Here is a 23798-nt window from a genome sequence, read left to right as displayed (position 1 = left end):
TTGTCTTAAGTATGAGTGTCAGACATGTTAAAACAATGAAATAATGTGATTAATACCTTAGTGAAAGAAATTCCTCTACAATCCCACCCTTTGATTCTAAAATCAAGAATCACATTAAAACCAGAATTTCTTTCCTGACATTCTGTATATCACATCAACATTATTGTACACTTAAAGGAGTTTCACACTGTGTATCCTCACTTCACAGTTCTCCCACCACCCTTTGTTCATCTTTAATCTTCCCCACAATCTAAGCTCTCACATGCAAATGGAAACAACAATGATACAGAGGAAAGGTCTTCTCCAGAGTGTCAAAGTACTTTGCATGGCAAAGTGAAACAGCATTAGGTGGTCAGTCTCTGTCACAGTTATGGCTCCTGGTGTCTGTGCCATTTACAGAGTCATAATTCCAACGCTGATCTTCCTTGCGCTGTCACTTTTGGAGCTTGGCACGCTCTCTCCGTCCATCGATTTTTGTTCCAACGCAGCTGTAGATTTAAGGCAGAGCACGTCGTACACCTTAGTTGTCTTCCTCAGCGTCAACGTCGAAACTCTTTCATTTTATTTTAAGATTTTGCTGTTCAAAATCTCCTCATGACAATCCTTTGGAAGCCCACTGTCGTTTGTCTGTTGTCCTGCAGATGGTCCCTGCTTCTCAGTGGTCCTCTTGAAGCGTTCTCTCCTAGTCATAGTTTGCATCTGCGCCTCAGTCAATCCTTCCATATCCTTCATGTCATGGTTCCTGCAATTTAAAAATGAAAACTTCCCCAGAAAAACCCTCTTTTGCCCTATGTTAGCTTAGCACAATTAGACATGCACAATAAAGTTGTGCATTGTCTCTTAAAAATTCTCAGGGCTTCTCCCCTAGAGTAGCTTCACTCCAGGCCCTGTTGTAAGAAAAAAAAACATTAGCCAGTGGTGTGTCCTGCTGTAAATCATGTGATTAGATCATATGATTAACCCTCTGCTGTGGAAAAAGTGATATAGATGTTAGCGCAGCGCGTCTGTATGCACACTTTCTCACAGTGACCTCTGCACTGTAAACAATACAAGGTCATGAATAACACACCCCTGGTAAATTCACAAAGACACAGAAAGTGGCAATTAAAAGGTTAAGTCAGCACGGCTCAAAAGCCCATGCAACCCGTTGCTGTCACCTTTCTGCTCCTGTAAAAAGAAACATACATATATACATCCACCCTTTTGTCTCTCTGGGTGGAGGTGCAATCTTGCATATTGGTGTCAAGTCAGTCAAGTTTTTGTCAGTCCAGTCAATCCCCGTGTTTATTGCTGATAGCAGAACCTCTTGTGTCGCAATAAGTTTCTACTGCCAGCAATATGACGACATTTCAAAAAGGAAAAAAAGAATTTAGACTGGATTACCTCGCTGAATCCTTTTTGCCAGGGACTTGTTTTCTGATTGTCCCAAATAAGTGGCTTTCTCCTGAGCCCATTTTAATTTTGGAGAAGCTCACTTGCGATTGATCAACATGTTGTGTAGCGCTTTCGATTCCGATCTTGCAGGCCTGCTTGAAAAAGAGAAAATTGCCAAACAAAAATCTCAGTGCACTGTTAAAAGTCAAAAAATATGAAGGCCTCTTTTTAGAAGTTGTCTAAGCATACTCTCTTAGAATGATAGATCAAAACAACTAATTGCCAGGTTCAAAGTGATACCAAAGGAAAATGCATCAGTAAATCCAAAACTTTCATCCACCAGTCACACACACCTCACACAACAGCAATATTCTATTAGAAAATGAGTTTTGTTTTCCCCATGTACCCAGATGTGTGTCATGATAAGACCTCCCTCACACATCAGAAACCAGAAACTCAATAATCTATTAGTCCCCACTCATCTGACCCTCCCGCAGCATTCTGTTCACCGCTGATTCAATCATCCTTCCCCAAAAATAATACTAGTTCACTAGTCTATGTATCACTGCTTAACCCACTAAGTGAACCGGACAAGATGACGGTAACAGAAATGCATGCTTAAGATGCTATTTGGTCTTCATGAGATTCATTGCATGTGTGTTTGTGTTAGTAGGATTAATGCATTTTTCTGTTTGTGTAATTTTTGTGTACCTCTCCTTTTTGCGGTGCTCCAGACACTTTTCAATTCTCCACGCAAGGCAGTCATTTTTCTTCCCAGTTTCCTAAACCCAAATTTCATTCCCACACTACAACAGCATTCCTCCATGTTGTCCCCTGCTCCTTTCACTGTGGTCTCATCTCATCTCTGCCCCTTGCAGCAGTTCAGTGAGAGTCAGTTGTCTTTCAGCTTTGTCCTGTGTCTTTAACACTCTCATTTTGCCATTTTTGCGCCGAAAGTGGCAAATGTCCAACTCAGGCAGTCTTTTCAAAAGTCCATTCACACACAGTGAAGGTGCAGCTCGTTGGAAATGCACATCCATCCATCCAGTCATGATGATGCCATTTTTCTCCTTGCTGTCGCTGTCTTGCACAGCTGTTGCTGCTGGACCTTTTCTTCACTGCTCAGGATGCTGCTGTGAGCTCTTGAGATCCATCTCGTTGTTCTGGAACTGCATTTCTTGTCTTCAGGGAGAGATTCTTGGAGCTTGTGTTCTCAGGGTGACAAACACGTGGAAGTTAAGCTGTAAAACAATTTAGCCAAAGCTTGGCTTGAGTGTTTCTAATCATGTTAACCTATAATTTTCTTCCGACTGCTGCACGTGGAAAATTGATCCAGGTCTGTTCTTCACCTGCAAGTGACACACTGAGACATTTTGATCATTCTTCTCATTGCTTAAAACAACACCTCTCCCCTCTCTGGTTCTGAATTCCCTTTTCTTAAAAACCCAGAGAGATTGTAGTTGTTCTACGTTGAAAAACACCAAACCCTCTTCCTATTTGCTTATTTTTATCAACAATTTTGCTAATTTTGTGTGTGTCCACCCTAGGGGAGCTGGTGGCCTGCAGTACCACCTTCTCCCTCTAGTTGGAAACAACTGTTACACACATTTCTACACTCCTCTCTCTTTTTTTTTTTTTTCTTTGTTCCCCATTTTCAACATTTTGTAACCCCGTTTCTCACTGTTTTTACACACACATCAACGTTTCCCACACAACCATTCTCTGCAATCTTACACACTACACATTTACTCAATTCTTACCATACAGTCACGTATTGAGTTTTGTCTCTGGCCGCCTGGTGGAAGGTCTGCCGATCTACTGGATCTAGATCCCATTTTACTACACGAGGCGTCCCCCGTGAGGCCCTTGCCTTCTACGGACCAAGGAACGAACACCGCCACTCCGTGAACTATAGTACACAGAGATGGATTCCGACAGTGTACCCGGACCGCCGTTCCTGTGACGTACTTGGACCGAACACAGGTCTGGGCCGGCTTCTCCCCAACAACGTGCGCGAGCCACTGTCCTTGTGATGAGCCGTACCCAACACAAGCCTGGGGCCTCAAACCACCAGGTTTTCCTCCCGGAGACTCGAACTCCGGGGTCGGCCAGCGTTCCCCCCCTCGGCCAGACAAAAAACTCCTCATAACTGTATACAAAGTTAGCTACAACTCACCCATCTGCAGAAGTCCCCTCAAAATCGATGATCTCGGTGGTGACTGAAACACACGGCTCCGTGACTCCTCCATTTCCTTCGCTTCAACAGCTGGTAGGACAAAGGTACCTTTTCCCTCAGGGGTGATCAGCCCGTCCACGGAACCGTTGTTCAGCGACCACACGGACCGCCCTGCTCGCAGCGCCATTTTGTTGTGGAAGTTTTTCCACTTAAATAAAGTCTGCAGACGAGCGGTGAGCGGTAGCTAACATTCTTTTATTCCCATGCACACAACATATAAACAAGCTTGTGAAGCCCCTGCATGACCACGGGGCAGGGTCAGCAGAGTCTCTCTGAGCCAAAGTCAACCTCTCAGTTAAATACCTTCTCCAGGAACAAAAGGCAGTACACAGCTGTTTCACACCTTAAGGTTCACACTCCCTTGCCTACTTCCCAGAGTCCTCAAGAGACAAAAGACTGGTCCTCTGGAGTTCCTGTTTTCCCAACATCTTTGCTACACCCCCTACCATTTGTCTCAAGTATGAGTGTCAGACATGTTAAAACAATGAAATAATGTGATTAATACCTTAGTGAAAGAAATTCCTCTACATAAACAATTCGTATTGTACAGTCAGAAAGATCAAGTTATTCTTAATACTGCAGACTTGCAATGTATAAGTTGTCCTAACAGTCATCTTAAGTAAGCTTTACTTAGTTTTTTGAGGCAACGAGTTTCCTTAATTTTTTTTTGAGTTCTGGGAACTAGCAAGGCTGTACAGTGTACTCAAAATGAGTAAGTTGCCCTAACTTGGTCATCTTACGTAAACTTGATCCAATTTTTTTTTTCCTTTTTTTTGAGTTCTGGGAACAAATGAGCTTGTACAGAGTACTCAAAATAAATAAGTTATCCTTTTTTAGTCATTTTATTATTAGATTTTACAGTGAAGTTGCTCTGTTGGATTGAAATCTGTGGTGGCCCATAGAGACAAAGCACGTAAAAAATTCAAAACACATGCAAAATCAAAAACGCATGTTTTGGATTTTGCATGTGTTTTGGAATTTGTGCGTGCTTTGTCTCTAGGGGCCACCATAGAAATCTGGTGATTGTGTAACGTGAGTGTTCACTAGATGGTTTGGAATCTCTCTGAATAATTAGGAACAGCAAGATGGAGACGGATAACTTTTTAGCAGCCTCTATACTCTCTCTCTTCTTTTTTTTTTTTTAAACTTTATTTGACAAACAATGAGTATACAACATACGAACAGATGAAGTATACAAAACAACAGAACATGAACACAAAAAGCCTGGGGTAAAAGAAAAAAGTAACAATTATAAGAATACACGCAAAAATTCACATTGTTTTGAGAGCCTTTTTGTTGGTGGAGTCTGATATTGATTGTATGTACATTTCCACATCCTTAAAAAAAAAATGGCAGAAATATGGTGTTTTGTTGGTAAACTTGCATTTATTGATTAAAAAGTTTAGCTAAAAGTATTAACAAATTTATCATACTTCTTGGGGAACTTAAAGAAACAGAATAAAACATTTTCCCATCGTAAAGAAAACTCCCTTTCAAATATGGACAATAACAAACCTGCTAAATTCCTTCCAGAATCTGTGTAAAAGAACAGTACCAAAAAGATGTGTCACAGTTTCTGGATGATCCCCACAGAAAGTACAATTAGTATTTATGTCCCTTTTAAATTTTACCATGTAGTGACTGGCTGGATAACATTTATGTAGAATTTTAAATGAGACTTCTTTCACCTTATTTACAATCAAATATTTATGGGGGCTCATCCAGACTGTCTTCCACTTGATATGTGGAACATATTGGTTCCAATAAAATATTATATAAGAGAGACGATATCTTCTTGGAATAAACTACGTATTCTCTTATTGCTGTTCAGCCTCTTTACTCTCAGCACACAGCAACAACAACTCACACTTACTGTGTACCGCCCTCATGAATACTTCACTGGCCTCTCAGAAGCCTGGAAATCTTAAACTCAGATCAGAACAGGGAAAACTAGGTAGATATAACACATACTTATTACTGGTTTGAACATGCATGTCTAAACATTCAAACATGTAAATATCAAAACACGTAACCACCAAATAGCTACATAACTAGCTTTATAACCTTTGTAAACACCTCTTTGTATATCAAATTAGATTTAAATTTACTTCTACACTTTACAATTGTGTAGGAGTCCTGAATCTATACATTGATATGGTTTTCCTTCTTTCTTACAGCTTTATAAATTTTTATAACATAATGATTCTGTGTCTTCTAGCATCCCACGACTGACTCTGCTTTGATCCTGAAGCTCTCCCTGTCTGAGCTGACACAGCAGCTAAAGGACGGCTCACTGAACCCTGACAATGTGCTTTACTCTTACATGGAAAAGGTTCATTATCCAGCATGACACAAGAGTTCACTGCCTAACATAACACAGATCTTTCAATATAAGGTCAACTGAAAGACAATATATACACCAGTTTATTTTAGCTCTAGCATAAACACCAAGTAATCTATTTTATTTTCCAGTGAGAGTTTAATATTTTACAGAGCGCTTATACAGGTCAATATCCCTCTAAAGTAAATAAGGTCATCTGAATCTCTCTGTGCTTGTTTCCTTTCAACAGACTCTGGCTGTAAACCAAAAGCTGAACTGCTGCACTGAAGTTTTGCTGGAGAGTTTGGACCAGCTGACAACTGTTGGCTCCAACAAGGATGGTCTCTTGTACGGAGTTCCAGTTAGCATCAAAGAAAATATTGCATTTAAGGTAAGAATAATTTAAAAAATTAATGTATTTGTAGTGCAAACAAATGGCAGTTACGCTATAGGCAGTATAATAATGGACGAATGCAGCTAGGACACCAACCATTGCTTTCTGGAGTCCAACCTCAAGATGAACTTTTCCACCATTGCCAAGTTGGTTGCAAAAAGCTAAACCTGACATGGAGGAGTGGGTCTAAATGTGAAACTGGGCTGGGATCGAACCACTTAGCCAGTTAGCAAGCAGTTTCACAATATCATTGGGCAAGATACTAACCCATATTTGCCTACTGGTGGTGGTCAGAGGGCCCGGTGGCACCAGTGTCCGGCAGCCTCGCCTCTGTCAGTGCAGGGTGGCTGTGGCTACAATGTAGCTGCCATCACCAGTGTGTGGATGACTGAATGTAGTGTAAAGCACTCTGGGGTTCTTAGGGACTAAGTAAAGCATCATTTACCATTTTACCAAGTATTAGAATTAAAGCAGTTCATTTTATAAATCATGACCAACACATAAATACTGACTCTACTTATTTCCACAGAACTTGGAAAAGCTGGTTTTAAATGGTTTGCGGCCTATGAATTAAATGAACTACACAAAAACTATGATGTTACAATCTTTGGTTTCATTTGATAATTTAAAAAGGTTTTAGGCACATGTCTTTGTTAATTTGTGATCACGTTTACTGTGTTGTTTTATCTTTCTCAATTTCTTGGCATTTTTTGTAAGCAGGTCCCTCTTTAGAAAGATCTCAATCTCAGTGAGAATACTGTATAAATTAAGGTCTTAATAATAATGTTATTTATGATCTCTGAATTTCACAGGTTTTCAAAATATTAAGGTTCGGCATTTGTGTAGTTTTTGATGCACTCCTGTGTTCTTTAATTTACATCACAAGGATCATGACTGTTCTTGTGGTGTGGTCATTAACCTGGACCAGCCCGCTGAAAAGGACAGTGTGCTTGTTCAAGTCCTGAAGAAACAAGGAGCTATTCCCTTTGTGAAAACCAACTTGGCCCAAGCCCTTATGAGGTACATTTTTTAATCAAGAATTCAAATTTAAAACAAATTATAACAGTTAAAAACTCTGTGTACTCATGGGTGAATGAGGAGAGTGCTTTAAGTCCACTGATAGAGTAGAAACGCACTATATAAGAACCAATCCATGTACCATTTGCATCTTCCATGTGTGTATTTTATGTAAAGACTCATAACCTGTTTGTCTGCGTCCACCTTTAGCTATGACTGCAGAAATCCTATCTACGGGCAGACTGTGAACCCTCATAACCCCCAGAAGACTCCTGGTGGTTCAACTGGTGGGGAGGCGGCTCTCATTGGGGGAGGGGGCTCCCTGCTTGGTATAGGCACTGATCTAGGTGGCAGTATCCGTCTTCCGTCTTCATTCTGTGGAATCTGTGGTTTCAAGCCAACTGCTCACCGACTGAGGTAGATACTTTTTAGTCATAGAAAATGATTGTAAATGGATGAGTTAAGGTTTCTTTATTTGTTAACACCTTTGGATAATGAACAGTTTACAGGGTTTTCGTTCAATTTGTCGAGGACAAAAGTCAGGTAAGGAACTACCACATGAAGTAAATGCAGATTATATATAACCAGTGTCTAATAATATTACACAAATTTTCTGGAACATTTTGTTCAAAACATTTGCTTTATGCTTGTTACTAAACTAGTGTCGGCATCTCCTGGACCCATGGCAAGAGATGTGGACAGCCTGGCTCTGTGCATGCAGGCGCTTCTTTGTGACCACATGTTTTCTTTGGACCCCACTGTTCCACCATTACCTTTTAACATGGAGGTGTGTCCTGTACTGTGGGATTAATGTCCTCTGTTGATGATCATCTTTTCTATATATTTTCAGATCATTCATAGATGTTAGAAACTAGAAATTAATCAAGTTTTCTTAACAAATCTCTCTATGCTAAAAGACGAAGTTCTAAAGGACAAAGTTAATAGTCTTCCTATAACATTTCTAAGTGCTTTTTTTTTTATGAGAGCAAAGGATTTTCAACATTTTCACCATTTCTAAATATACCGGTTTTCTTTTGAACACATACACTATTTCTGTTTACACACATCTTTGAACTGTAGCAGAAATACAAAAAAAATAACCTGGGCCAATAATATAATAACCCCCGGAAAAGCTGACCCTTTTAAAAGTCATTGCATTTATAATGTTCAAAGCTCTTCAAGTCAAGTTAAAACTCAGGGCTATTTTCCAATTTACAGTACAAAAACCTCAGGAAGGGTTTGAGCTGTTGAGAAAGCATCATGTAAAAAAAGCAAATACATAAAGTTTTAGACTTGAGAAAACGAATTGTTAATCCTTGCAAAGGATGAGATGGTTATACAAAGTTATGGCAGCATTTTCAAGTGTCACAGTGACACAAAGTGTCAGAAGTATCAAGAACTTCAAAGAGAGCCACAGAGTACAGAACAAGCCTGGCAGAGGTGAAAACTGAAAGATTTCATTGATTCTGGGAAGAAAACTAGTGAGAAATGTCTAAAGACCTTAGCCAAGACACTAGTGAATGTCTTAACCAAGCCTGGAATTGTAATCTCAAAGAAAACATTCGCTATAACCCTGCATACAGTCAGGTCCATAAATATTGGGACATCGACACAATTCTAACATTTTGGCTCTATACACCACCACAATGGATTTCAAATGAAACGAACAAGATGTGCTTTAACTGCAGACTGTCAGCTTTTATTTGAGGGTATTTACATCCAAATCAGGTGAACGGTGTAGGAATTACAGCAGTTTGCATATGTGCCTCCCACTTGTTAAGTGAATGTTATTGACTGGCCTGCACAAAGTCATGGCTTTAATCCCATTGAAAATCTGAGTTTGACCAAAGTAAAATAATGTAACCATCCAAAATAAAATTAAGATGCTTGGAAAAAAACGTGTTAACAATCCCTTGCTCTTCTTAACAGCACTTGGGAATACTTTTAAAAAGCTGAAATTTTCTTTGGTGGGCTAATAATTCTGTCCTCATCTACAGATATACAGAAGCTCCAGACCTCTTAGGATTGGTTATTTGGAAAATGATGGCTACTTGCAACCGACTCCAAGCATGGTCCGAGGTGTCAGAGAGGTCAAAGCTCTTTTAGAGCAAGCGGGACACACAGTAAGACGTCACCACACACATGTAATCGTTACTGTCGTGAATTGTTATGAACCCCCTGTTATGTTACAGGTCAATCAATCAAGGCTTTATTCCCCCCCCCCCCCCCCCCCCCCCCCCCGACCTTACACACACAACACAGACATCACATGGGGATACAGGTCGGAGATCGGTATCCCCATGTATCCCGAGGTATCCCCCAGGTATCCCCATACAGAAAAACACTGAAATATACACTACAATGGGAAAGTACAAGAGGAAAAAAGAGACCTCTACTCATACTGGGCTCCCGGGAGGACAGCATGAGAACAGGAAACAAAAAAAACTCCTCTGCACAAAAAGCACATAAATGTCCACAGCACAACATCATGGAACACGTGACAAGCCACAGGGTTGGGTGGGAGGTGAAGAGTAATCCGAAGCAAACGCAGCAGCCATCCTGCTCTGCGCTATTATTCCAGCGCGGGCTCAGACCCGCCGTGTTCCCAGGAGGGAACAAGCATCGAAGGCGTTTGGAAAGGGAGGGGGGATGAGTGTGTATCAGTGTATGTGTGTGCGTGTCCAGAGTTCAGCTGAGACAGTGTCCAAACTGACCCTTTTTAAAAGTTAAGCAATCTAAAAAATTGTTAAAAGTATTTTTTGTTTTATATATAAAACTTCTTCTGCTTGGCTTAAAAAGTGTAATGAACTAATAAAATCTCTGCATGTTTATGTTACATAGATATTGTTGGGTCAGTGAATGAGTTACTGACGGGTCAAATTGACCTGAAAAATACCCACAAACTCGTGGGGACGGGGATTTTGTCCCCATAAGTGACCGTTGGTCCCCACAAGTATAGTCACGTGCCAATTTTCTGTCCTCACAAAGATGTCTAAATATGCGCGTGCACACACACTAATAATCACTGCCTAGTATTTGATATGAGTCATACATCTTTAATGTTCTCTTTTATGCCTTTAGTTGGTTCCTTACACTCCACTGAAAATCAGCCAAATTGTTCCTGAGCTATTAATAAAGGGTCTATATGCAGATGGTGCTACCACCTTTCTACAAAAACTGTGAGTTGTACCTTTTAATAATTCATCTAATCACTTCTCATGAACTTAAAACATCTAATAAATAATTTTTTTCAGTGCTAAGTTGCAGGTGCTAGCATGATAAACTAAAATACTGTAGAATACTAAAATCATTACATGTCATTAAGTGTCAACAGTTATTTTGTGTGTAAATAATTCATTTCATTTTAGGAAAGGGGGACTTCTGGACCCTTCTCTGAAGCAGCAGGTTTTTATACACTCGCTCCCTAAGTGGTTTAAGAAAATCCTTTCCTTCCTACTAAAACCTGTGGTGAGTTTTCTCATTTGGTGACAAACATGTGTAAATTCAAGCACAGGACTGAACATAATCTTGGAACTTTTATCTGATAGAGCCTATGTTGTAAAGTGCCAGATTTTCAATGGGATTAAAGCCATGGCTTTGTGCAGGCCAGTCAATAACGTTCACTTGTTTTTTGCAGTCACCTCGTGTGTCTTCCAACATTAGTGCTATTTGTGGAGTTCGGTGAGAAAGTATTGTTGAAATTCATCATCTGTACATGATTCTTTTTTCATATAATACATGTGATGGGCAAAGTCATAAAATAATGCTTTATTTTTTTTTAGATCTGTTTCCGATCTGTGGAAGCAACATGTTGCTGATGAGGTAACTTTAACTTTCAACTAATGATGCATGGTTGAGTATCACAGTACAATTTCAAAAGAGGTGGGACACTGTGTATAATGTAAATTAAAACAGAATGCAACGATTGGCAAATCTTACCGACCTATATTTATCCACAATAGCACATAGAAAACAAATCTAATATTCAAACTGAAAAATTAATGTATACCATGTTCAGAAAAAAGATTCTTCTACTACAAAGCCATGCTGTTGTAATGGCTGCAATATACACTTTAGCATTGACTTGCTCAAATATCTTCAGCAAGAAAATATCATTCTAATGGAAGTTTTATGTTCCTCTAAACCTAAACCTGTACACAACTTTCAGTATTAAAAAGTGTCTTTCCAGATATTCAAGCTGCCAATGCCATGGCACTGAAACGTGCAGGCTTTTGAAATGAGCACTAATAACAAGCCAGATGGTTCCTTTTTCTTTAGTCCGAAGTCAAAGGAACTTGCAAAGAAAAGCGTCTGGACTTCTTTAAGTTGCTTGAAGACGTTTCACCTCTCATCAGAGAAGCTTCTTCAGTTCTAAGGTCAAATGGTGGGGAGTCCCAGATTTAGACCTAGTGGAAGTATCCCCCTGCAGAGGGACAAAAGGACCCCCTATGTTTTGCCATGCGCTTGTGAAGTGGCTTCAGCCACTTCACAAGCGCATGGCAAAACATAGAGCCACCTCCACAGGACAAGACTCAGCAGTCCATCTGCATCTTAAGGATGAAGGACACTCTTTCAAGGATGCCAATGTTCACATTTTGGACAGAGAGGACAGATGGCTTGAAAGAGGAGTGAAAGAAGCCATCTATGTCCACTGTGAGCGACCATCTTTGAACAGAGGCGGTGGTTTACGACACAAACTGTCTGCCATCTATAATCCAGTTTTGAGTTCCCTTCCCAGACGCCTTAACGCCCACTCACATCCTGGGCCATCTGACCTCAGGAATTCGCATGATAAGGTGGGGCCAGGTTTCACAATGAGCTCACCCGAAACCCTGGCTGATTGGGACCCACACCCAGTTAGAGGATCATCAGGGGGTCCTTTTGTCCCTCTGTGGGGGGAAACTCCCACTAGGTTTAAATCTGGGACTCCCCACCATTTGACTTTAGAACTGAAGAAGCTTCTCGGATGAGAGGTGAAACGTCTTCAAGCAACTTAAAGGAGCTTGGAAAGAAAAGCGTCTGGACTTCTTTGACTACGATGACCTGGATGACTGAACCTTCACAGACATATTTAGTCCGAAGGATGCCGCATCCATGTTTTTCAAAACTAATTTCAAATTTTGATATTTCTGGCCACAAAACAGTCTTTTACTTTGTGTCAGTCCATTCTAAAGAGGTTTGGCCTAAAGAAGGTGGTGGTGGTCTTTATGGATTATGTTCACATATGAATTCCCGTTTGCATGAGCTTTAGAGCTTTGAGCTGTATTTCAATAGCGACAGCTCATTTGGAAGAATTGAACATGATTTACTGAGATACAGAGTTCAGCTACTGGTTTGGCGATTGACCCATCATAGCAGAATCTTAGAGGTGATAGGAATTAGAAGTAGAGTATGGTAGTGGTGAAGATGAAGCTGGAGGCTTGCATGGAGCTCTGAGTGGACAGGCTAGAAGATGAGTGAACTAGAACAACGCTGTCGACACGGAGTTTGGCAGTGTGGAAAGAAAAAGTTATATAACAAAGATTAGCAGCCAAACATCCAGGACAGCAGGCAGATGAGTGATCTTATAGAGACAACACATAAGATTCATTTGTGGATAGCATGGCGAACTGTGTTCGCAGACAGTGATATCTGGAAATGTTGCTGAGCCAAAGCAATGATTTCCATGACAAAATCATCCCTGTTTTTAATGCACTGCTGCCCAAAGTTTACAAACACAAACTTTTGGCCTTGTCCATGCACAGAGATTTCACCAGTCTCTGAATCATTTAATGATAATGTACTGTAGATAATGAGATAGTTAAGTCTTTTTGTTTGTCAATTTTACATTGACAAACATTACTTTGAAATTGTTTTCTGTAATATGTAGATGCACTTTTCTTTACTTCTGAGAAACTCTGCCTCTCTGAAATACTTTATTTTTCCATCAGAGTCATGATACTGACCTAATTAGCTGCATCAGTTTCATCCAGCTCTTTATTTCTCTTTTTTCATATATCTTTTGGCTTTTGTTGACCCCTTACACATTTTTTAGGTCTGTTTTTGCTGTCATCAAAAACAAAATAAGGTAATGTTTTTCATGAAAAAATGAAAAACATTCAAAAAGGTGCAGGAGGCATTGTAGCAGTCAGGTGCAAGTGAAACTTAATATGCTGAATGAGAAATGTACAGTGGGGCAAAAAAGTATTTAGTCAGCCACCGATTGTGCAAGTTCCCCCACTTAAAATGATGACAGAGGTCAGTAATTTGCACCAGAGGTACACTTCAACTGTGAGAGACAGAATGTGAAAAAAAAATCCATGAATTCACATGGTAGGATTTGTAAAGAATTTATTCGTAAATCAGGGTGGAAAATAAGTATTTGGTCACCTCAAACAAGGAAAATCCCTGGCTCTCACAGACCTGTAACGTCTTCTGTAAGAAGCTTTTCTGTCCCCCACTCGTTACCTGTATGAATGGCACCTGTTTGACCTCATCATCTGTATAAAAGACACCTGTCCACAGCCTCAACCAGTCAGACTCCAAACTCCGCCATGGCCAAGACCAAAGAGCTTTCGAAGGACACCAGGAAAAGAATTGTAGACCTGCACCAGACTGGGAAGAGTGAATCTACAATAGGCAAGCAGCTTGGTGTGAAAAAATCAACTGTGGGAGCAATCATCAGAAAATGGAAGACATACAAGACCACTGATAATCTCCCTCGATCTGGGGCTCCACGCAAGATCTCATCCCGTGGGGTCAAAATGATCATGAGAACGGTGAGCAAAGATCCCAGAACCACACGGGGGGACCTGGTGAATGACCTGCAGAGAGCTGGGACCAAAGTAACAAAGGTCACCATCAGTAACACACTACAACGGCAGGGAATCAAATCCTGCAGTGCCAGACGTGTTCCGCTGCTGAAGCCAGTGCATGTCCAGGCCCGTCTGAAGTTTGCCAGAGAGCACATGGATGATACAGCAGAGGATTGGGAGAATGTCATGTGGTCAGATGAAACCAAAGTAGAACTTTTTGGTATAAACTCAACTCGTCGTGTTTGGAGGAAGAAGAATACTGAGTTGCATCCCAAGAACACCATACCTACTGTGAAGCATGGGGGTGGAAACATCATGCTATGGGGCTGTTTTTCTGCCAAGGGGACAGGACGACTGATCCGTGTTAAGGACAGAATGAATGGGGCCAAGTATGGTGAGATTTTGAGCCAAAACCTCCTTCCATCAGTGAGAACTTTGAAGATGAAACGAGGCTGGGTCTTCCAACATGACAATGATCCAAAACACACCGCCCGGGCAACAAAGGAGTGGCTCCGTAAGAAGCATTTGAAAGTCCTGGAGTGGCCTAGCCAGTCTCCAGACCTCAACCCCATAGAAAATCTGTGGCGGGAGTTGAAAGTCCGTGTTGCTCGGCGACAGCCCCAAAACATCACTGCTCTTGAGAAGATCTGCATGGAGGAATGGGCCAAAATACCAGCTACTGTGTGTGCAAACCTGGTAAAGACCTATAGTAAACGTTTGACCTCTGTTATTGCCAACAAAGGTTATGTTACAAAGTATTGAGTTGTATTTTTGTTATTGACCAAATACTTATTTTCCACCCTGATTTACGAATAAATTCTTTACAAATCCTACCATGTGAATTCATGGATTTTTTTTTCACATTCTGTCTCTCACAGTTGAAGTGTACCTCTGGTGCAAATTACTGACCTCTGTCATCATTTCAAGTGGGGGAACTTGCACAATCGGTGGCTGACTAAATACTTTTTTGCCCCACTGTAGTTGAGTAATGAAGTGGTTCTAATACGCCACCTCCCGACCCTTTGGCGTGTGTGTATGTGCTTCTGCGCTGAGATTATTTGGGGAATGCAAACACAGCACGCAGCCCAGATCTTGTCTGAGGTCATAATGTTTGGTCTGAATAACAAAGCAAGCATTCAGATAACGTTAAATTGTAACATGTGGAAGATACAGTGAGAAAAGTATCCCTGTTTGATGAAGTTGACGAAAGTCATGTTGAAATTAATATTCATGTGACTGAGCTAATGTTAAATCCTGGTCAAGTAAAATGGCATAAACTGAGTTAAACATGAAGGGAAGTATTTCCATGTGTGATTTAATATCCATATAGAAAAGAAGAAAATGTAATAAAGTGATTTTTAATGAAGTAACCTTTACCTCATAGATACCTCAGAGATAAAAGTGGGTGAAAAGTCAGAGAGAAAGGTTCAAGGTCAACAACACTGAGTGAATGTACGCAGAGGAAGAGGGGACAAGAGAGTGGGGGATGCAAATGGGAAAATTAGTATAGAAGTTATCGTTTTTATTGTTTACTCGGTTTTCCTGGGTCTTTTCACGTGCGTTATGAACAGTGTTGGGGAGTAACTGAATACATGTACCGCCTTTACGTATTTAAAATACAAAATATGAGTAACTGTATTCCGTTACAGTTACCGTTTAAAAAGGTGGTATTTAGAATACAGTTACTTTGTTGAAATAAATGGATTACACGGCGGTACTTCCCTGTTTCATATTGTGGCGGGTCAGGACTGTTTGGGTTTTGTTTGACAGCTACGTTCTGTTGTTCCAGGCGGCAGCGTTACGGTTGCCAGGGTTACAGGGTGACGCTCTCTCTCTGCGTGTTTCCTGGGTGAGAGAGGCCTTTTTAGTCTGGGAGATGATTGAATGTTGGGGTGGGTACAGTTTCCTCTGCGGTGGGGTGGGGTGGGCTGCCCCGGGTCCTGTGGGGCTTGGCGGTGCTGCTGCCGTAGGCCCCGGTCTGGATGGGCCTGGGCTCCCTTGCCTTGGTGGATACCAGAGGACGGAGGTGCATATTGGGGTCAGCGGGGGAGCTGGCCCTAGGGAGGGACACCCTCCCCTCCCTTCTTTTCCTCCCCATCCCCGGCTGCCTCCCTCTTCCCGCTCCACCACACCCACCCACACAGGTAGGGCTTTGGGGTGCGGGTGTGTCACCAGGGTGCAGGGGAGACATTCCCCCCCCCTCTGTCCTCTTCTGGCCACCTGTGCCTCAATTTTATCTCACAACTTAGACATCCACATTACTTACACTCTCATAACATATATATGTTATGAGATAACATAACATAACATAACATAACATATCTCATGTTATGAGATATATATATATATATATATATATATATATATATATATATATATATATATATATATATATATAGGGCCTTGAGGGTGGGCACGTTAACGGCGTCCAGTAGACGGTCTGTGTATTCAAACCTACCTCCGGCGCCGGTGCCCACCTCTCAATTTTAAATCCATGTAGACATTGAGGGTTCTCGGGAGGGGCCGTGCTAACACCTGCTGCTCTCTGGCAGCAGCACCATGCTCTCCCTTGTTTAAAATACACTTTAGAACAACACGCAGCAACACTACACTTGAGCAGGAGGAGGGAGGTATGGGGTCTTAACACACCCCCGTTCTCTGCTAGCCATCGGGGCGGGGGGGCTGGGAAGAGATGCTGGCTGTCCGATTGGCCTCCCTGCTGCTGCGGAGCCTGGGGCGGTCTGCTTGCCTCCACCCCGGAGGGAAGGGTAACATCTCTTGGGTCTGGGTGCCGTTTCCATCTCTGGGGGTGAGGATACCTGGACCCGGGGTATAGAGTATGTTTGGGGAGTGTGATTGTGTGTACATGTCCATTTACGTTTATTCCTACGTTGGGTGAGTGCTGAGTGTTTGTATATGTGTGCATGAGGGTGGGAATGCATGTCTGTGTCTGTGTGTGCCTGTTTGTCTGTATCTATATGTCAGGTCGGGTCTTAGACTCCACCTCTCTGGGAACTCCAAGGCCCACCAAAGTGTGGAGGCCTATCTCCCCTCACCACACTCCCTGCCGGTGACTGATGCCCTCAGGGGTCGGTGCATTGTTGGTTCTTGGTGTCCGGGGCTGGGCGCTCAGGTCATGTGCCAGCTCACTCCCGGTGGCTACTTGGCGGGGCCTGGCGCCTGCTGCTCGGTCAGGCCTCTTCCGGGGCGCGGGGGGCCCTCGGGCCTCCGGCCTCTGTGCCTGCGGCTCGGTTCACTCTGGCACAGCTGGCTGCCGGCGGAGCCGGCGGGCACGCCAGTGCAGCCCCCTCTAGCTTCTGCCCGGTGGCTACTGGGTGACCCCTCATCTGGGGATCCTCAGCCCTTCCCATGAAGGTGGCACGGATGCCCCTCCGGTGCTCCTCCTTGGGCTCTTGCACTCTGGGGCCTCTGGATGTCTGGGGCCTGGATCTCCTCCATGCCTGCTTCATGCCCTGGGGGACAGGGCTATGGCTCTCTACATCCTCTAGCAGACCATTACATGGGGAAACCATTTGAATACAAGCGCGCCGATCCACACAGGTGTGCACATGGGTGTTCACTGTTCGTAGACTTAAATCACACCTTTCTTGGCTGCTACTTCAAAGCACATTGTGCGCTGTCTGTCCTGCGTGCTGCACAACAACATTCAATATTTAGTATTTACTGCTGTTTACACTTAGCTAGATTAATGCGATGGTGTTGTGTATAGTATGTTGCACTGTTTTGTTTTTTTTGCTTGTTTTCTATTCTTTTTCTCTCAACAGGTGATCCCGGAGATATTTTTTCTTCCCCCCTTTCTCACTGTCCCTCTCCCCTTCTGTTTTTCTTTTCCTTCCTCTTTCTTTCTCCCTTTCCTATCCCTCACTCATGTCTGTCCCGTCTGTAACAACTGAAAATAAAATAAATAATAAAAACAAAGGTCGATCAAATGGACCAATACGGCAATGCCATGATGATCCATTTGGCAAAATAAATCCATTGGGTATCCTTGTTGGTCTTCAGACAACAATTCTGACGGCTAAAGAACCAAATGGGACAGGCGGGGGAAAAAAAAAAAAAAAAAAAAAGAGAGAGGCCTTTTTGTTGTTGTTGTTGTGCTAAGCTAACAGGCAGAATGCTACAGGTATAGCTCTAAAGAATGTAGCATCATGGGCAGTGTAGTCCGTGCTGCAGGGAGAATGGACTGCCATACACGTTATGTGTCTGTGAGCGAGGGAGGGAGAAAAAGGAAAAGTACGAGCTGTCATCGAGCAAAAACGGGAGCTGGAAGCATGTAAATATAATAATAACCACTGCAGCCAAGAAGAGAGCCTGACGAGCCCAGTTGTAAGTAAGCTATTAAGACTCGACTGTACACCGTGTTCGTGTTTTCCTCCAAAAACAATAAGTTCTGTTGGAGCAGCCTTTACACGCCTCTCTCTGTCTCTGGCTAACAAAGTTGACCCAGACAACAAAGTAAAGCTAGTTTTCAGCTACAAGCCCGACACGGAACCATGTAGTTGTAAACAGCATGATAATATATTAAGTAATCCAAAGTATTCAGAATATGTTACTCTCATCGAGTAACGGAATACGTTACAGAATACATTTTGGGGCATGTAATCTGTAGTGGAATACATTTTAAAAGTAACCTTCTCAACACTGCCTCCGTCTGAGGGCCCAAGAGAGAGTGACTCAGGAGGCATGGGTCACCCTGTGTAATGTCTGCAGGTGGGAGAAGATATCTGCACATCAGTGGAGAAAATCCCTCATTAGATGGCCAAAAGAGCAGAAGAGTTCATGTGGAAATTGTGGCAGGTCTATGACACACCGGGCCATGTAGCCAGTGAGTCGAGACAGAGAGCCACTGGCAGACAGCAGCAGATCTGCATTCCTACCTGCCAAATTAGGCAAGACTGGAAGGTCACAAACTCTGTAGTTTATGGAGCCCAGTGAAAATGATAAGAACAATAAAAATAAAAAAAGACTAGAAGCTGCGTCACAAAAACCAATCCAAGCTGGCAGAGAAGTAGGGACCAATGGCCAAGAATAACAGACCCACCACCCAGAGGGAAGCGTGATTATTCTGCAGCCTGAGGGTCACAGAAAAGTAAATATTTGGGAACGTGTGTGTGTGTGTGTGTGTGTGTGTGTGTGTGTTATTTGTACCGAGGGGGTATGCAAACATGGCACACAGCCCAGAGCTTGTCTTGGTCAACTTGACAGAGAATGTCAGATTTTAACGTGTGATTTAAAAAAAACAAAAACACTTATATTGTGTATATTGTGATTGGCATAGTTATAAATAAAAAGTAAGAAAAGCAGTCCTATGTGAATAAGTTGATGAAAATCGCGTTGAAATTAATATTCATATGTCATTGAGCTATTAATAAATCCTAGTGAAGAAAAATAGCATAAACTGAACGTGTACAGAAGTATATTCATATTGTGATTTAATATTCATATGTGATAGAATTTTTGATAAATCATGTTAAAGTGCAACATAGAAAAGTAGAGAATGCAATGAAGTGATGTTAATGAAGTAACCTCTGCTCTAGTTAAAAGTGGGTGAAAAGTAAAGACAGAATCATAAGGTATGCAGTAGGTATGGATATGAGATACCTATTGTGAACAGAAAATTTACAAGGTGGTAGAAAAAATGACTGTTGGTGGACAACATATATAGAAAACCATCTAAGGTTTTAAGGTAAACCAGCATTTAAGGAGTGGGTGGATACAAAATCAAACCAAAAAGTTATTTTTATTTATGGGGATTTCAACACAGATGTGATAATGTCAAATGTTCCAGAAAAACATTAATAGACTTCATCTTAACTAATGAATCAGAAAACAAAATTGCCTTCTAATTAGTGACATCAGTGATCATTGTGCGTTTTTTCCAGTATATGACAACAATCATAGTAACGACAAACAGGAAAAATTAAAATAAAACCGGTGAGAACAGAGGAATCCATGAATGCATTTAAAAGTGACCTACTTGAGGGGAAATTTGGAGGTAGTGTATAAGGAAAGTGATATTGATAAAGCTTATGAGACCTCTATCTAGATCTCTATATCTATCTCTATCTAGATCTCTATATCTATCTCTATCTAGATCTCTATATCTATCTCTATCTATAAATATAGAGATCTAGATATAGAGAGCTCTATCTCTCTATGTATATGTGTATGCGTATATATTTGTTTGTTTTGTATGTCTGAATTATAAAAGGTTATCCCATTCCCATTGCCTCCAACCTCAAGAAGGACTGGGCAGTTCCCCTCAGCCATCGGTTCCATCCAAGCCCTACAATTTCTCAGTTTAAATATTTCAAAATTTCTAAATCACTGCATTTTGTTTTTGTTTACATTTTACAGTCTCCCAAATGTTTTGGAATCGCAGTTGTATAAAGAAAATTTCCTGTTTTTTCTTAGGACTATATTCAAGAGACAATAGCACATTGGAGGAGCTGCAATATCGATGTGCTGTTGTCCCCCATGATAGGGCCAGCCAGCAGGTTACTGCACGGAGACAAAGTTCCAAGTATGGTATACTGAGTATTTAAAAAAAAAAAAAAAAAAAAAAAAAAGCATTATTGTCAATCTAGCTCTCTCTTCTTCTTCTTCTTCTTCTTTTTTTTTTTCTTTCATTATTGTAAGTTTGTGGATGTATGAAATGCTCCTAGGTGGCAGCATAGTTCCTGGGATTTGAGATCACATAAAAATTATCTCATAAAAAATTAGGATTGCTGCCCTTCTCTAGTGCTAACACGCATGATTAAAAAAGGCAGAGAGTGAAGAAAAAACAATATCTCCAGACATTAGTCAATTAGGAAAGTCACCTGTAGATTAGAACATTTGGACAAATAATAATATAAAGGCACTGTTACACTAAATAAATCACATGTTAATTAAAGAGCAACAGAATTTTGAAGGGCTAAAGAAAAGTGAATCTGTCTTAAAATATTTCATCATAACTAATCTACTTGTATTTTCTGTTATTTCAGCTGCTGTCAGTTGCACGATGCTCTACAATCTCTTAAAATTTCCTGCGGGTGTAGTCCCTGTTTCCACAGTGACTGCGAAGGATGAGGAGGAACTAAAGCACTATAAGGGCTGTTATCAGGACAGTTATGACAAGTCCCTGAAAGAGGTAACACATACCAGTGAGGGGAGACAGATTGAACACATTTACTGTGAGACCAGTTTTTTGTGCAGTTTTAAAATTTCTAAACAAATGAATACAACTTTAAACTACACGCAGGAAGATTTCAGGTGTGGTGGTGCGTAGGCCCATCTATCCTACTTGGAACCAAAAGCTAAACCAGATCAGACGATTGAGACATTTTTTCTTGTGGTTCTGTAATTTATTGACTCTCAGTTATAAGTGAACTTTATTAAATGTTCCACAATTTGTTAGTCAGCTCGAGGCAGAAGACTGCGGACCAGCTGCCAAGCGTTAAGTGACAGGAGTGTGTTTTTGTGTTCAGGCAGTGACCGGTGGCGAGGGTCTACCTGTGGCGATTCAGTGTGTTGCTCTGCCGTGGCAGGATGAGCTCTGCCTGCGCTTCATGAAGGAAGTGGAACAACTGGTCAAAGAAAGCAAGAAGTAAAGCTGCTTTCTTTGTCAGTCTCACAGGAGAGGCTGCAGACTTCAGAGGCAACGTGTTAGCTTGAGTAGATCCTATAAAAGAGAGCTGAATCTTTCATAAATAGCAGAGCATTCTCTTTTTTACAAATATAATCTGGCAATTTTTGTGCCTTGACTATTTGGTAAAGTTTGAATAAATTTTAACAGTTAAAATTCAGGTTAAAGTCAAGGCAGTTTTATTTCTTTATGCCAAAATCACATGTAAAGGTTCTTCACAGGGAATGAACAAATAAATACATACAGCCATTAATAAATGGAACAGTACATTTTAAAAAAATTGAAATCACTAAGATATTAAAACCGACATAATTTATATGTATAGGAGTGTTTGTGTGCCTTCTTATTCAGTCACAATGACAGAGATATTCATGATACAATATCTGGGTTACAGAAAGCTGGAGGACGCAATGAAGTAGGTTAAAAATCAGCATCTGCTGTCAGTCAGGATAAACGTATTGATACTATTTTTATGAGAAAACTTTAGGGGACCATTCGTCCTCGTCATACTCGAGAGGTCAAAGTAGATTCTGCTGCCCGATATTTACCCTGTAATATATGCTTCAGCACAGTAAGGTGTATTAAACCCGCTAAATAATGCTCTTTTGTTTTCTTTAGACTTCTAAGTCCACTAATTGTCTGTTGACAGCTCCCTTCTGACATGTAACCGTCTCCTGGCAGCTCTCACTCAATTACTTTGAAACTAAAAACTGCTATTCTTAGGTGAGCTCTACTGATTATCAACTCCTTCCCTATGAAAAGTTACTGCGTGTGCCGTTAATGCGCAGTGATTTACAATAGACATACATTTTGTTTAACATGCCATTCACCAGATGATTTCTATTTTGGAGTTTTTCTTTTAATCATAACAAGTAAGTGCTAAAATGTTTAAGTTTGGTCATGACTAGTTCAATTTTCCTTGCAAATTTCATGAATGGAAGTAGTAGACCAACATGGTTGGTCAAAGCTTTAAAATTAACATTTTGTAAATAATGTGTAATTGGCACATGGAGCCATCTGGTAAATGGTAAACGGACTGGTTCTTATATAGCACTCTTCTACTGTAAGCACCCAAAGTGCTTTATTTAACATGTGTGGAGATTAGAGAAATATTTTGCTATGGTTCATAATCATCATCATTACCATTGCATTAATAATAGTTTATAGTATTGATATTGTATTCAGATGTTTAAACATATTGGTACCCAATTAGCCTTTATTACAGGTGCAGTTATAACCACGTTAAACTATTGAGTTAAATCTATAATCTTAAATGCTTTTGAATGCTTTTCATAATCTTAAATGTTTATATGGAGATTATATTGCATTATAAAAGAAGGGCCTAACTCCGAGTACACTCTGTGCCAAAGTAGACAGGAAGCGAAAGTTACTTTGAGGAGCTGTTTGAATGATGCTATTTGAATAACCAGGTTATTCATTATTGTCTTTTATACTTTTATATTTTTTGATTAAGCTTTTAGCAGAGGTTCTTGATTAAAACATTTATTCAACATATTACAGATAGTTTCAGTTAGGTTATTATGCACAGGAGAATAGTACACACACACTTATGTTCTAGGTGAGAGTTCAGATATATTTGCTTGCAACTGCATTTTTGTGCGTGCAGAATTGCTAGTTTGTTGCCGAGCATGGGACCATGCTTCAGGTTTTGGAGAAACAAGAGTCAGAAGATGGACAGGAAGCACCTGCCGTGGAGACGGAGACAATGTTCTTTTCAGACTATGTTAAAAGTCATTGTGGTTTTGATTTGACGTATGCATGTATTGTATCTGATGACGCATGAGGGGTCGTTAACCCTGATGAATCAAAAGCAATCTGAAGTGTCTTTTTGGGCGGAGATCTACAGCTGATGTTTTGCAGTGTACATCTCCCCACGCTGCGTGTGGTCATTAAAATCATAGTTTGACTTCACCCGGCCGGATCAGTGTTGTTATTGGATTACCTCCTGTATCCCTCCTTAATATTGAACCCTTAACACATGCTTCATTCATCCA

At 41.0% G+C, this 23798-nt stretch overlaps 1 protein-coding gene across 3 annotated transcripts in view; it reads left to right on the top strand.

Annotated features, from left to right (window-relative positions):
• Window positions 1–23715, top strand: part of LOC146490684 (vitamin D3 hydroxylase-associated protein-like) — a 28165-nt gene extending 4450 nt beyond the window's left edge. Inside the window, exons 2-15 of one of the 3 annotated variants that reach the window (XM_085150198.1) lie at window positions 5829–5942; window positions 6181–6321; window positions 7211–7344; window positions 7552–7758; window positions 7844–7884; window positions 8004–8128; window positions 9339–9464; window positions 10423–10520; window positions 10710–10809; window positions 10979–11022; window positions 11124–11163; window positions 20571–20679; window positions 21143–21288; window positions 21626–23715. In XM_085150198.1, the coding sequence (XP_085006324.1) occupies window positions 5829–5942; window positions 6181–6321; window positions 7211–7344; window positions 7552–7758; window positions 7844–7884; window positions 8004–8128; window positions 9339–9464; window positions 10423–10520; window positions 10710–10809; window positions 10979–11022; window positions 11124–11163; window positions 20571–20679; window positions 21143–21288; window positions 21626–21748 (1548 nt within the window). In that variant the 3' untranslated portion in view covers window positions 21749–23715. Of the gene's footprint in view, window positions 1–5828; window positions 5943–6180; window positions 6322–7210; window positions 7345–7551; window positions 7759–7843; window positions 7885–8003; window positions 8129–9338; window positions 9465–10422; window positions 10521–10709; window positions 10810–10978; window positions 11023–11123; window positions 11164–20570; window positions 20685–21142; window positions 21289–21625 lie in introns of those variants that run through there. The other 2 variants (XM_085150196.1, XM_085150197.1) reach the window with 2 other exon arrangements.
• Window positions 23716–23798: the final 83 nt, after the last annotated feature.

The sequence above is a fragment of the Neolamprologus multifasciatus genome, chromosome 23 (genome assembly GCF_963576455.1).
Source record: "Neolamprologus multifasciatus chromosome 23, fNeoMul1.2, whole genome shotgun sequence".
In the NCBI taxonomy this organism is placed as follows: Eukaryota; Metazoa; Chordata; class Actinopteri; order Cichliformes; family Cichlidae; genus Neolamprologus; species Neolamprologus multifasciatus.
The sequence above is the reverse complement of the archived record's forward strand: the minus strand, read 5'-3'. Positions and strand labels throughout refer to the sequence as shown.